Source organism: Perognathus longimembris, chromosome 7 (assembly GCF_023159225.1).
Source record: "Perognathus longimembris pacificus isolate PPM17 chromosome 7, ASM2315922v1, whole genome shotgun sequence".
Lineage (NCBI taxonomy): Eukaryota > Metazoa > Chordata > Mammalia > Rodentia > Heteromyidae > Perognathus > Perognathus longimembris.
Genome location: NC_063167.1, coordinates 70,955,333 through 70,970,517, shown reverse-complemented (window position 1 = coordinate 70,970,517; position 15,185 = coordinate 70,955,333). Strand labels below are relative to the sequence as shown.

The following is a 15,185-nucleotide window of genomic DNA, read 5'->3' as shown; positions in this document are numbered from 1 at the left end:
AACTGCAGTGGTCCCTGGATGGGACATGAAAGACAACAGAAAGGTCAAGCTGGGAGTCAGTGCCTCATGCCTGTCATCCCAGCTACTCAGAGATCTAAGGATCATGGTTCAAAGCCAGGCTGGGCAGGAAAATCTGTGAGACACTTCATTTAGCCAAACAAAGCTAGAAGTGAAGCTGTAGTTGAAGTGACAGAGTAGCAGCCATGAGCAAAAGAAGGGTTCAAACCCCAGTACTAGCACATATGCATGCATGTGTACACGCATGCATACACACATACACACACCCTGAGTTCAAACCCTGGTACTAGCACATATCACATATGCATGCATACACATACACATACACACACACACACACACACACACACACACACACACGCATGCACGCACATAAAACTCAACCAGAGTGGTGAGGGAGGCTGGCTGAGGGCAGGCACCCGCTGTCCATGTTAGCTCCAGGTTATATTATGGAGCAGGGCACATGCTGTTCAGTCACAGTGTGGTCATGACCTTCGGTGTGCACACTTCCTCCTCTGGGGAGGAACGGCATCTGACTTCTCACTGAAGGAAAACCTGTAAGGTCACCTGGAGGCCAAGAGAGACCTCCCACCAGAAATGAGACGCTTGCCCTCATCCCCTGCCCCTGTGAAGCCTATTTCTTCTTTGGACAGAGAAGGAAACCTACAGTGTTTGTCTGGAGTCCCAGAGACGGCAAGGAGCCTTCACCGCTGCCGCTGGAATTCAGCTCCTGCCCTCTGGCCAGAGGGAGCTAGAGACATAACAGTCACATCAAATTCCTCACAACTTCAGTTTAAACTGCCTTTAATGAAATAAAAAACAAACAAAATAACCAATGGTGCATTGCATAATGTGTATGGTCACAGTATAAAACAATTACAATTGGTTCATATAACATTGGATATAGAGAAGAAAATCACACAGACCCCTTGCTTTGTCTATGGAGAACTCCACAGACTCAGATGGGCCAGCTAAAGGAAGCAAGTCCACCTTGCCCCCCACCATGTGCACAGGGGAGCGTGTGCTCTAACAGCAGAGGGCTTTCCCAACCGCAGCTCACTTCTTCCTCTGTTGTCATCACCGAGGCTAAAGGAAAAGGAAAAAACCAACAACAAACAGCTTTTCTAAAAGTAGCAAGTTGTGTAGTATTGCTTATTGTTCCTGCCAAAAAGAGGCTCAGTCTTTGGCTAACAGATGTCAATATCAAAATCATGGCCAGAGCCATCAGGGAAAGAGACAGAGGGCTGGGCAGGGCAGGGGCTAGGGGAAACACACATAAATACATTGCTAAATTGGGATTTAATCCAGCTGGTGAGTTGAGAGCTCTACTGTCCCATGGAAAATCCAAAAGGTTGTTAAAAGCCAAAGTTTGCATTTTTCTTGTTTTCTCTTTTTTACAAAGTGAACACGGATGTAAACATCATAAAGTAAACGATTGGAAGAATTTCCTGGGCTTCATGGAACAGCTTGGGCTCTTTCTGGGGGATGTGTTTGTGATTTGAGAAAAGATCAGCCTTCTAGAAAGTTCCTGTGCAATCTTCCTGCATGTGAGGCCTTCCTCCAGCCTCTCCCAAAGAGCACTTTGTGGGAGCCCTATTTGGTATGTCAGATGGGGGCATCTCACACCTTCACAAGACACATCCTGCACAGCTTCTCCGTGGAAGGACCTTGGCACAATACTCTGGCTGTCTGACCCCTCCCACAGTTCCCAGGGGACCTGGGATCGGTCAGTCCAAGGGATGCCAGAAGGGCAAAGGTTGGAGCCCAAGACGACTCACCCTTGACTACGTCAGTGTGAGAGGTGAGGTATAGTGCGTGAGCACACACTCCTTTCACCACCCAGGCCCAGCAACCTAAGCCTCTGGGGGTGGGGCCCCTTCCAGAGTCAGGGGTTCTTAATGTCTACTCCGAAGGCCTTGCTACAAGGATCCTGAATCTGCCAGGAGTAGATGCAAGGTTTCAAAGTGCACACTGTGCAGTGAGGAGATGACATGCAGATGACACCCCAATAGTGCCACGCTCTCTCCTCTGTCCCCTCCCCCTCCCATCTTCTCACCAGATGCCAGGCCTGGAGCCTACCTGCCACCAGAGGCTTTAGCACACAATCTGGAGTTTGTGCCACAGGAGCAGTGCCCACACTGGGCAAGCTTACCCACAGGGGGAACTTCGTGGGTATATGCCCCCCCCCCCTTGCAGGGCAGCTCAGAGATGAGCAGAGCCAGTCATGGCAACGAGAGCAGGAAGGAGAGGAGACTGTGAGCCCAGAGTAGCAGGGCTCATCAGCCCACAGGACAAAGCTGCACGGGAATGGCCATCCTTTTCCTTTTGTATTTCTTTATTGCTCAAAACAAGTGAATCTTTTTTTTTTTTTCCTTTTGGAAGACAGGGCCGGGTGAGACCCTTCAGAGCCAGAATTCACGCACAGCGCATGTCCACCGAGCTGAGCCACCAGTGAGCCCCAACACTGGAAAGCTTCTGGAAGGCCAGTGCTGGGTGCATAGGGCAGGGAGGGGGTGTTACAGGAGGGACCTGGGGGCTCTAGGCTCAGAGGGGCACTGTCAGCAGGTGAGAGAACCTGGAGGATCTTCCTGCCCACCCTTTTCTTCCTGAGGGGAGCAGGCAGTCAGAGCCGTCCCGCCCTCCTCCGTCCCAGGGCAGCAAGTCTCTGGCATTCCTTTGTGCCCACAAGTACCTAGAAGGTCGCGGAGAACGCATGTTCCTCTAGGCAGGTTTTGTGTGTGCCAGTCCTGGGTCTCGAACTTAGGGCCTGGACACACTCAGCCTTTTCACTCAAGACTAGTGCTCTACCACTTGAGCCACACCTCCACTTCTGGCTTTTTGCTGCTAATTGGAGATAAGAGTCTCATGGACTTTCCTGCCTAGGCTGGCTTCAAACCTCCATCTCCTGAGTAGCTAGAATTCCAGGCATGAGCCACTGGCTTTGGACTCCTGTGAGCAGATTCTGAATCTTGCAAGTCCGTGGAGCCTTGCGAGCGGCAATCTGTTCTCACAGGAGGGATCCTGGGGCAGGTGGAGCTGGGCCTTCTCTGTGGGGCCCCTGCAAGTCTCCTGGCCTCCAATGTCGCACACCAGGCAGGAGGGAGTGAGCCTAACACAGCCTGGGCTGCAGGAAGTGGGTGCCCCAGGAGCCTGCTCCCTGATCCCGGGGGTCCTGCAGGGCCCAGTGGCCTCGGCTCTGCCAGAGCATGCTTCCTGCTTTCCTTGCCCCTGCCCTCCTCCTGGCTGGCCTGGGCAGAGGTCGGGCTGTGTCACGGTTCCTACTCATTCTTAAGGCTAAGGTGGTGAGCTAAGGTGCTCGGCGGAGTCTGAATTCCAGACCCCAAGGCTACCATCTCCTCACTCTCACAGAAATGGATACAAGAGTTGGGAAAGGGCCCAAAAGAAAAAAGAAAGATAAATGCATTTGGGCTCCAGGAGAGTTGCATGCTCCAAATTTAGATTTCAAATGTAGACAACGCCCCACCCCCCCAAAAATAACAAAGGCATGGGGCAGGGTCGTGAGAGCCACAAGAGCCTTGGGCCTGGGCCTATGTCACCCCAAGGCCAGAGTGGAGGGTGGTAGTGCAGAGTCCCTTGCCTGAGGCCCAGCGTGGACGCAGGCCCCCTGGCAGGCAGGCCAGGAGGAACTCCATGCCACTGTGCACATCCTCCCTGCCACCCTGCCAACCAAAGTCACCAACACACACACACACTCACACACACACACACACATCAGAGATCTGTCAGAGGAGAACAAAACTTAGACAAAGGTTTAACTGTTAAAAAGCTGCAGTCAGGAAAGAGCACACACTTGAGATTGTTCTAGAGCAGAAAGTGCCGTGGGAGGAAGAGCTGTGTCAAGGTAAACATGTCCGCGCTCAGAGCTTGACGTGAAGAAAGGAGAGCGCAAGCTCCCACCTGAGATAGAGAGGACTGGTCTTTAGTGTGACACTTTGTTTCCAAACATCTCTGTCCTCACCCCACTGTCCCTGGAACCTTCTGGATGGCTGAGCTGGGTGTTCACTCCATCACCTCACCCCACTGTCCCTGGAACATTCTGGAAGGCTCCAGCTGGGCATCTAATCCATCTCCATGGACATAAGTCGGCGACGCTCCCGCCGTGTCTCCTGCACTTCCTTCCTGCAACACCAGTGGGCGCTGCAGTAGCCGATGAGGCAGGACAGGAGGCCCACCACGGTGGACAGCCCCACGCCGATGAGGAGGGGGTACTTGAAGGCGGTCAGCACTGGGGGAGAACAAGGGAGGCAGTTAGTGCTGCGCTGGCAGCCCCGGGGGACCAGCACCTCCCTCCCCGACCTCGGAGGGCTCTCCTTGGGGATCAGACCTCACAGATCTTCCACCCCAAGTTCTTCCCCCTTGACAAAGTGAGCAAATGTCCCCCACCCCGTTCTCAGGGAAGGCAGAACAAGAACTCACTGCCTCTGAATGTCAGTTTGCTTTTTTAGGGCTCTGGCAGGAGATTGATTTTTAAAAGTCGGTATAAGGGCACTGCGCATTCAGCAGCAGATGCGTCCTTAAAAATACCATGCATAAATCAGCCCTGTGCACGAGAGTACTGAAGTGTGCTAAGCAGCTATTTTAAGTAACACTGTAGTAAATTATCGAGCAAAGTGAATAATCACTCCCCTACTTGTTTGAGAAGATCTTGAGTTTTCATTTGGAATTAACTTCAAGGAAAGAATTTAAGACGCAAACACAGTACAAATGACAAGTTTCGGAAATGCACGCACACTGTGTGGACCTGAGGCCCCAGCGCTCTGCAGGTGGATGGTGTCTCACAGGAGGTGACCCTCCCACTTCACAACAGAGGAGACAATCAGCAAGGCCATGTGACCCACCAAAGCAAGGGCTCAAGTCTATCTCCTTGTGCAGAAGTGTATAAGGAAACTCCTCCCAGCCTCCTGCTTAGGTTGGGAGACACCTGGACCCTCATACTCTCCAAGGACTTACTCTAACTGGTACTTTCTTTTTTTTCCCCCTTCTATTTGATTTTTTAAAATTGTTATCATAAAGGTAAGGTACTCTTTAGTACATTTCTTTTTGGACTGTGTCACCCCTTCCCTCGCTCTCTCCATTTTTCCCTCCTGTCCCACCCACAAGTGTATAGTTCATTTTCAACATGGCATCCAGTGAGATAATTACTTTCTGATGCTTTTTGCAGGTGAGACGGATACAAGGATTTTTTGTTTGTTGCTGTTTTGTACCAGAGCTTGAACTCAGGGCCTGGGCGTTGTCCCTGAGGTTTCTCCCATGGCTGGTCTCTACCACTTGAGTGTCACTTCTGGCTCTTTACTGGTTAACTGGAGATAAGAGTCTCGTGGATGTTCCTGCCTAGGCTGGCTTTGAACTGTAGTCCTCAGCTCTTAGCTTCCCGAGTAGCTGGGATTACCGGTGTGATGCCTGGCTTCCAGTAAGCCCTGCAATCACTCCCCATGGTGCCTCTGACACACGACAGTAAAGCCAGGAACTGGCAGGGCTGCTTTCGCTCTTTCTGAGCGCAGACCAGGTCCGGCCCAGTGAGAAAGCAGACTGCCCAGTTGTGGTACATCCCTCAAGCTGGAAGCCTGGATGGCTGTCAGCCAGGCCTGGAGAGACACTACCTGCAGGGCCCGGGAGTACAGCCGCTTGCGGTACCTACCATCCATCTTCACGGTTATAAAGACAGGCTTGGAGTGAGTCTCTGTCTCCTTCTGCCAGGAGCCTGTTGGTGACTTCACCCATGGTGTCACGGAACAAAAGTAGTTGCCAAAGTCCTGGTCCTCAGAGCCATGCACCTGTAACAGGAACTCGAGCGTGCCCACGCGCTCCAGGCTCAGGCTGCTCTTCCCAGGGCGCGGGGCAGTGGTGACGATCCCCTTCCGGTCCAGAGTGGACAGCAGCACCGGATCCTTGTCCAGACCAAAGGAGTGCACAGCAAACCAGGACACATCGAAGGCCATGTCATCTAGAGTGCCAAGCCAAAACCCTGGGTCAGCACCATGAGGAAAGTGCAGCCTGCAGGCAGGCCAGCTGTTTCACAGAATCCTATTCCAATGGTGGGTCATGGCCTGAGCTCCTCCCTGCAGTCCCCGCACAAAACCACACTCTTGCCACTGCCCAGCCTACGGAGCCCGGGGAGAGAACCTGGGGCCATGAGCCCCACTCACACAGCCCCAAAGGTAGAGCAGGCAGCCAGCCTCATCACACTCTATGCCCCAAGACACTAAACGAGCCCCAGGCAGGGAAAAAACTAAACTTACAAGGAACAAAATGTCACGCTGCAGAAACAACATGGCGTAAGATATCACAAGAAATGTACACACTGCCCTACTATGTAACTGTACCCTTTTTGCACAACACCTTGTCAAAAAATTTGTGTTCAATTAATAAATAAATTAAATTTTAAAAAAAAAGATGAAAAAAACAAAAAGAAACAACATGGCTCACAGTCCCCAGGTGTTGCCGCTGGGGTGGCAAAGGCCCTCAACATTAAGATTTAGCCCAAAATAAATTAATATGCACAGAAGAGCAACAAGCCTAACACAGAAGCAAGTCTCCCAGAATGCAAAGGCCAAGCGGACCTCCTCAACTCAGACCCCCTGAACTGGCTCCTGTCAACAGCACTAGCCATGCCATGGAAGAAGGGCTGCTTGCCTTTGCTTTGCTCTTTTTGGTGGCAAGACTGACGCCAGGGCCTAGTACATGTGCCACAGCATCCTACCACTAAGCCACACCTCTAGCACAAATCTTTTTATATTCCCATGTGCCAGTGGCTCATCCCCATACTCAGGGGGCTGAGATCTGAAGATCACAGTTCAAAGCCAGACCAGACAGGAAAAGTCCATGAGACTCTTATCTCCAACTAACCACCAGGAAACTGAAAGTGGAGCTATGGCTCAAGTGGTAGAGTGCTAGCCTTGAGCACAAAGAAGCTCAGGAACAGCACCCAGGTCCAGGGTTCAAGCCCCAGGAGCAGAAAAAAAAAAAAAGAAAAAAAGAAATCAATATATATAAAGCAGGAATTGCTAAACCCTACCACAGTGACATTCTCACTTCAGCTCTTTGGAAAGCAGCCTCATTCTCTTCAGATTGACTCACTGAGGCGCTTGGGTACCATTTTCTGGTACCTAGAGAGTGAGTCATGAGGAGACCGCTCCGAGGGGTGGGTGGAGGGGGCAGAATGGGCCGGGGTCCTGCCCATTGCGCTGGGAATGCGCCGTCACACACAGGTGCTGGTGGCTTCTGAATACAGCATGCTGGAGGGACTGTGTCCCCACTACCCACAACCACTCTCCAGTCCCCGACTCTGTGCCTGCCACACAGAGTCCCAGCACCAGAGCGCCCCAGTGAGTCCTACATTCGTCCTGATTGTGAAGGTACTGAGCACAGCACCCGGAACACAGAATGCACTGAGTGATCTCCACATTGGACAGACATGGGCCAACAGCAATGCTGGACTAGCAGGTGTACTCTCTGCACCTGTCACTGCAGACGCCAGGGGGTAAAGCGCCTGTACTTGCACCACCAGAAACTGAGACCCCTTGGCTGGTCTTGTGGAGGTCACGCGTGTTCTCACTCCTCGGGCCCCCACGGTCCTGATAATTATGATGCAAATATCTGGGCTTGCTTCCAATTGTGCAACAGGTAACACAACTTGCTTCCATTCAACCTAGCCGGTACAGGGGGCTGGTGGGGGGGGCAGACCCTTGGGGGCAGGATGGCACGCACTCGCAAGGACTGGGAGGAGATGGAGTTTGGTACCTGGCTCAAGCATGGTGCCCTCCACCGTCAGGATGCAGAAGACCTTGATGGGCTCGCCCCGGGTGACAGAAGGTGTGTCTGAGTGCACGGAGGCATTGAAGACCGGACCTAGGAGAAGGCAATGCCGTCCCATCAGTCTCTTACATGGGCCCCTCAGCCATGCATGCTCTCCAATGCTGTTTGAATGTGGCTCGCTTTCCCGGGAACTGTCTAGAAACTCACCAAGTAGCTATGCTAAGGTTGCCTGCCTCCTATGCAGACGTAGGAGCGCGGTCTGTGGAACTGACACCAAATTAGAGCTCATACCAGAGGCCCTGGCGCCCCAGCTCTTCCTTTTGCTTCTCTCATGATAACCTCAGCCTCATTTCAAGCGCCCCTAGCTCAGCACCACCTAGGTGTCTGTGCAGGGCGGGTTGCGCTGGCTGGGTTTTGAGGGTCTTTTGGCTAATCAGAGGGACAGGGACTGACCCCTGGCTGGCAGGGGTGAGTGGGAGCTCCGTGACCGGGGACAGAGGCCCATTGAAGAAAGGAGACAGAAGTGACAACAGTCTTTCCACAGAGTGTGCTGGGAGCACAAAAGGCATAGGGGGCTCCATCCAGGGGGCAGGAGGGACTGAGACAGCTGGGATATTCCTTGAAGAGACCACCGAGCTGGGGAGGCAGGCATACTACTGGAGCTCTCAGTACTTCTTGCTCAGTTTTCACTTTGAGTCCCAAAGATAAAACCTCTACCCAGTCCAGTGCTGGTTGCTCACACCTATAGTCCTTGCAAATGAAGACCACAGTTTGAGGCCATCCTGGGCAGGAAAGTCCAGAAGACTCCATCTCCAACTAACCAGGAAAAAGTCAGACTGGAGGCATGGCCCAAGTGGTAAAGAATCAGCCTTGACTGAAAGAGTCAAGTGAGAGCATGAGGCCCTGAGTTCAAATCCCAGTACTGGCCAAACACAAAACCCAAACTAAAACCCCCACACCTCTCTAGCCAAATTTTGTCTTGCATGCCTCCCTGAGAACACGGCAGATGAAATTACTGCTTTCAACCTGTCTAAGAACCCAAGTTCCCAGCTCTAAACTACACTCTCCCCAAGAGGTCAGTGTTTAGTGTATGATCCTAACTCCTAAAACTCAACAACAGGCAGAGCAGAGAGAAGGTTCCAGAACATTCAGTGTTGAAGGATTTCCCATGGGTTTCCTGAGAAGCAAAGGGGATGGCCCTGGCTTGCTGGCTCCAAAACTCATTAGAAGTTAAGGAAACAACTGCTATCTTCTCATCCACAGTGACTAGAAAGGAACAACCATCAGACAGACAGATGGACACAGACAGAAAGAGAGGTCACAATATCTGATGAACTAAATTTTCATTTCAACCTGAGGCCCAGTAAAACAAATTTATGAGCTTGCTCCTTTGACAAGAAGTGTGTGAAGAGTCTGTGTGGTTCAGAATGTGGAACGCCTGGAAAGTTCTGTGCGTTCTTAGCACTGGAGCGCAGTGGGCTTGGGGACCAGGGCAGGACGCCACCCAGTGCTGGATCCTGAGCTTCCACCGCCCCCACCGGCCCCCTTGCTGCTGGGAGCAAAGCAGAGACTGACTGCCCTGGGCAGGGGTGGCCACCAGCAGCTTTGTCACCCATGGTCATTTGTGAGTTCAGAGCAGCCCCACCATCGTGTCAGAACTGGGTCAGAACTCAGGGCCTCACACTCTTAGCCTTTTTTTTTTCCTTTGAGATGATAAATTCTATACTTTCATAGAACCACACTAAGAGGCTTTCTTGGGCCTCTTGTAAGAGAATACAAAACGATAAAAACATTAAGAAACCTCCATACTGGATTTATGTCCCTGTTTATTTAATGTGAAACAGCACATATTTACTTGATTTGGACTAATGTCACCTTTTCTTTTTCTTTTCAAAGAAAACTCCAAATGCCTTCTCGGCTGTAAGTTCAAGTTCTCATTTTCCCTGTGGGGCTGTGGGGATGGAATGGGGACCTATGCCAAGGCTGCTGGCAGACTGGGCTGGGAAGAAAGGTTCCATTGTGGAGTCTGCTCACAGGGGTGATTTCCTTCTCTCCCACGAAGCCAACGGATGACTGGCAGCACGGCACAATTTCCTCACGATCATTTCTGGGGCAATGCTGTGCTGTGCAGGGGCTTGTCTGGTTAGCATCACAGGCGGCTTTCACAGAGTTTGCTCTCCCTGCACTCTACCATGTGCCCTAGGATCTCAAGTAGCCCAGTTCCAGGTCTTTTAAAAATGAGGACAGAAACAAAAATGCACATTCACCCAATACTTGTATAAGAATGTCCCAAGTAGCAGTCAGGAACCAGAAACATGGAGGAGATAAACAGAATGTGGCAGATCCTTACAATGGAGTATTATTCAATGATTAAAAATAAAAGCATGAAGAGAGCCGGGTGTCTGTGGCTGACACCTACCATCCTAGTTACTCAGGAGGCTAAGATCTCAGGATCACAGTTCAAAGCCAGCCTGGGCAGGAAAATCTGTGAGACTCTTATCTCCAATTAACCTCCAGAAAACTGGACATGGAGCTGTAGCTGAAAGTGGTAGAGCGCTAGCCTACCACTGACAAAATTTTTAAAAAAGCACGAAGTGCTGAGGTGTGCTAGAGCATGGGTGGCCTTTGAAAACATTGCGCTCTCTTAAAACAGCTGGATAATGAGAGCATGTCTTACCATACTTGTAGGAAATGAATGAACAGAACAGAGATAGAATGTAGATTTAGCGGCTGGTGAGGGGCAGGAAAGGAGAAGGTAGGATTGAAGGGTGTTGGTTGGGTGTTGTCTGGGTATTAAGAAATGTTCTAACACTTGCACACTCATGTTCACTGCTGCACAGTAAACCACAGGTAAGTCAGGGAAGCAGCCCAGAGGCCCTGCAGTGAATGAGAGGATGGAGAAAATCTCTCTCCCCCTTCTCTCTCTCTCTCTCTCTCACTCACACACACACACACACACACACACACACACACACACACACTTTACTCATTCATTGGGAAGAATATGGACCTGGAAAACAATTTGCATTGAGTGAAGTCATGCTCAGAGAGACAAAAGGAGCATGTCTCCACTTCTATGTGGAAGTTAGATCCAAATTACAAATATACATGAAAACATGCAGGGTCTATGCAGATGTATGCAAACAAACTGACTAGCAGATGGTGTATGCAGGAGAGGACTCAATGGTGTAATTGCTTTGAACAAGAAATTTACAGTAGGGGCTGGGAATGTGGCTTAGTGGTAGAGTGCTTGCCTAGCATGCATGAAGCCCTGGGTTCGATTCCTTAGTAGCACATAAACAAAGCCAGAAGTGGTGCTGTGACTCAAGTGATAGAGTAATAGCCTTGAACACAATGAGGCTTAAGGACAGTGCCCAGACCATGAGTTCAAGCCCCAGGACTGGCAAAAAAAAAAAAAAAAAAAGGGAACTTAGGGCTGCAACTGGGAGGCAGTGGGGGGCACAGATGAATGGAAAGAGGAGGTACATGTGAATAGTCATAATACTCAGGGCAGCCATCATTTCAATAAGCCAACACTGAATCAGAGAACTGGGAGGCTGGGTGGGGCTGGGAGCCATTGGGGAGAATAATGGTGACATTGATCATAAACTGGCATGTTCAATTAAAGCCCCTGTATCAGTACTTAAAGATGATTAAGAAAAATAAGTTCTACACATGGATTTTGGTGATGGCTGCTCCAGTGTGTGGGGTGGGTGGGGTCTCTGTGTGTTGGTACTAGGGATCAAACTCAGGGCCTTATGCTTTCACTTGGATTTTCCACTCAAAGCTGGTGTTCCTCCATTGGAGCCACACCTCCACTTCCAGCTTTTTGCTAGTTAATTGCTGCCAGGCCAGCTTAGAACCTTCGTCCTTGGATCTCAGCCTCCTCAGTAGCCGAGATTACAGCATGAGCCACTGGCACCTGGCAAATCCCATGCTCTGGGATGTGTAAGTTGATGGCATTTGAAGCTATTTGAAAGCATGAGGCCATCTGACAGAAGCCCGAGGTGCGATGGCCGGAGCCTGGCTCACCTGAGGTCTGGAAGTCGATCTCGATGGGGTTGGAGAGGCCGGTGGCCGCCTCCCTCCACAGGCTGCCCCCGGCCGGCGCCCAGGCGGTCACCACGCAGCGGTACAGCCCAGCATCCGACACCTGCGTTTGGTACATTCGGTAGCGAAACTCATCCTCCTGCACCTTCTCCAGCACCACGCCCTGTGCCCGCGCGGCGTCTGTCCAGTTGCCCGGCCTCACCACGGCGTCCTGGTCCAGGGAGACAATGCACCTGGTGTCGTTGGGCCCTGGGCCGGCCGCGATGGCCTTCTCGGCCGTGATGGCCACGGAGTAGCGGGGGGACCTCACGTTCTGGGAGGACACCTTGCAGGTCATCTCAAACGTGCTCCCCGCCGCTAGCAGGGGCTTGGGCTGCCGGGCCTTCACCACAAGCACAGAATCTGGAGAGAGAAGAGGGCAGGGAGGCTCTGAACTTTTCTAGAAAAATCTAGAGGAAGAAAGGGAGGCCAAGACGAAGCAGTCTCATGGGCATACAGAGGCAGGCAACTGCCACAGACAGCCTGGTACGGAGGAACTCCAAGTCCACGATGTTTTACCCAGAAGGAGGACTGGGGAACCCAAAGGTGAGCCCTTCCCAGGGCAGCAGGCAGAGTTCACTCCTTAGAGGCACGGAGGGTGCGGGTGAACCCCATGCCCAGGCCTGGCTGTGGGCCCCACCACCGCCCTTCCCTGAGACAGGGGAGCCGGTGTGGCCTTGATGGTTTCACCCAGCACAGCACACACTCATCACCAGTGCAACCAGAGTGCGCATATCTGTGCTCCATGCTCCCACATCACACCGGATTCATACTCAAAGGCCAGGGCCGAGGGCTGCACAAGCATCCCGTGTAAGGCAGCCACCTGCAGCCCATGCCCGTGGTCCCAGCGACCCCGCAGGCTGAGCTCCAGAGGCCTCTGCAGAGCCCTGGCCAACTCCAGTCCTCAGACTCCACCTCCACCTAGCCAGCTAAAAGGTAGGCTAGAGGTGTGGTGTAGGTGGTAGACTGCAGCTGGTCTTTTGGTGAAAAGCTAGGGGATAGCTCCCAGGCCCTGAGGACTGTGCTTCAAAACCAGCCTGGGCAGAATAGCCCAGGAGACTGTGCCCCGCTAACTACCAAAAGGCAGGACTGGAAATGTGGCTCGAGTGGTAGAGCTCCAGTCAAGCAAGCAAGCAAGCTGAATAAGCTCAAGGTATTAACTGACCAATAATAATAATGATGATAATGAAGAACAAATGTTTTCTCCCCCTACCTTCTGCTGCCCAGAATATGCTGATGGGCTTGGAGAAGACATCTTTGCTCTTCACCCAGCTCTTGTTCTGATGCTGGGTCCAGGCAGACACAACGCAGAAATAATTGCCCCTGTCTCCCTCCGTAGTCCTTTGGATCCGGAAACTAAACGTGTCCATGTGCTCCTTAGAGAAAATGAACTCTCCGTCCTGGGCCCGCCGCCTGCTTCTCTCTCCGTACCGCAGCGTCCAGTCCCCGTCCATGACGGCAAGAAGCTCATTGGCCGCCATGTCGTCACTGCGCCGGCTCAGCCGGTAGTACCAGGACACTGCCAGGCGGACTCGGGCCTCCGTGTTCCTCACCTCCACCACCCGGCACTCCATTTCTGTGGGCTCGTCTGCAAACCCAGGCATTCGGGACGCATTCAGGAACACCTGGTAGTCTGGCTCTGAACAGGAGACAGAGAAGCTGGCTTAGAGGCATTAATCAACCGGCTACGGTGGCTCATGCTTGTAATCCCAGCTGCTCAAGAGGCTGAGATCTGAGGATCACAGTTGAAGGCCATCCCAGGCAGGAGTCCATGAGATTCTGATTTCCAATTCAGCAGCAAAAAGTCATTCGTGGAGGTGTGGCTCAAGTGGTAGAGCACCAGCCTTGAATGAAAAAGCCAATCAAGGGTGCAAGGCTCTGAGTTCAAGCTCCAGAGAAAGGAAGGGAAGGAGGGAGGGAGGGAAGGGGAGAAATTGTCTCTTCCTGCTGTTTTACCCTTAAAAAAATGAGTTACCAAGATGGTGCATTTTTCCCGGGGCCTCTTTGCCCATGACCCTGGGATGAGGCACCACTCCTCCTGAGGGAGGGAGCCTCCTGTGAACTCACAGCCAGCAGCCGCTCTGATTCTTTGTTCAGCAAGGGCTTACCTCACTCCAGGCCTTTGAATGCTGTCCTGTGGCAGGACTGGCCCTCCTACCAGACTCCACCCCGGGGACGGCCCACCTCCACCATCTGCGCTGGCAAGAGCCCCTGCTACACGCTAACATACTTGCTGAGTTGAAGGAAATTTATTATTTGCATAAAAATGCTCATTTTGGTGATAGCATTTCATCACTGATTACAGCCACATCCGGCTTGATCTCAATCAAGAAATCAGCTAAGAATGCAATGGTGCTTGGGTTTTAAAATGCTTATCAGTTCAGATGCATCCTAACATACTCAACATTAAAATGAGGTGATAGCTGGAGGCTATAGCTGAAGGCTGGGCGTGTGGTCCATGCCTATAATCCCAGAGGAAGAGGCAGAGGCAGAAGCAGGTGGATTGAGAGTGCAGGGCTGACCCGGGCTACAGAGTAAGACTCTGACTCCAGAAAGGGAGATGACGTAATCTCAGAAAGTCCTGGTAGCTGGGGAAGTGGGTGGCTCCTCTACGATGGGATTTGCACATTTCTTTTTTTTTTTTTTTTTTTTGGCCAGTCCTGGGCCTTGGACTTAGGGCCTGAGCACTGTCCCTGGCTTCTTCCCGCTCAAGGCTAGCACTCTGCCACTTGAGCCACAGCGCCGCTTCTGGCCGTTTTCTGTATATGTGGTGCTGGGGAATCGAACCTAGGGCCTCGTGTATCCGAGGCAGGCACTCTTGCCACTAGGCTATATCCCCAGCCCCAAGATTTGCACATTTCTATCTAACCCGCCTGCTCAGCCTCCAGGCTGCACCGCAACACAGCGGCCCTCCCCAAAGGACAGGCCTCCAGGACAAACAGTGTTCAGTCAACAATGTTTGTGGCAGTGCTGGGGCTTGAATGTAGGTCCTTGCATTCTTGCTTAGCTTTTCCCTTAAGGATGGCACTCTACTACCACTTGAGCCAAGCCTTCACTTCCGGCTTTTTACTGGTTAACTAGAGCTAAGTCTCAGGGATTTCTTTGACCATGCTGTCTTCAAACTGCAATCCTTCAAAGTTCCTTGAGTGAAAAAGTGAAGTACGAAGGTGAGGCCCTGGCTTTAAGCCCCACTACCCATACAAAAATACAAAAAGCAATAAGCTGGGATAATCCTAGACAGACAGCTGATAATTGTCATCCTAAAAACATGCAAATATTCTTTCCCACAATGACAGATCTCT

At 51.7% G+C, this 15,185-nt stretch overlaps 1 protein-coding gene across 1 annotated transcript in view; it reads right to left on the bottom strand.

The window, feature by feature from the left end:
- Positions 1-808: 808 nt before the first annotated feature.
- Ptgfrn (prostaglandin F2 receptor inhibitor) overlaps positions 809-15,185 on the bottom strand; it is a 44,567-nt gene continuing 30,190 nt past the window's right edge. The window contains exons 5-9 of the mRNA XM_048351857.1: positions 13,097-13,522; positions 11,827-12,246; positions 7,780-7,887; positions 5,678-5,983; positions 809-4,264 (exon numbers count right to left, since the gene is read on the bottom strand). Of these exons, the coding sequence (XP_048207814.1) occupies positions 4,098-4,264; positions 5,678-5,983; positions 7,780-7,887; positions 11,827-12,246; positions 13,097-13,522 (1,427 nt within the window). The 3' untranslated portion in view covers positions 809-4,097. The remainder of the gene's footprint in view (positions 4,265-5,677; positions 5,984-7,779; positions 7,888-11,826; positions 12,247-13,096; positions 13,523-15,185) is intronic.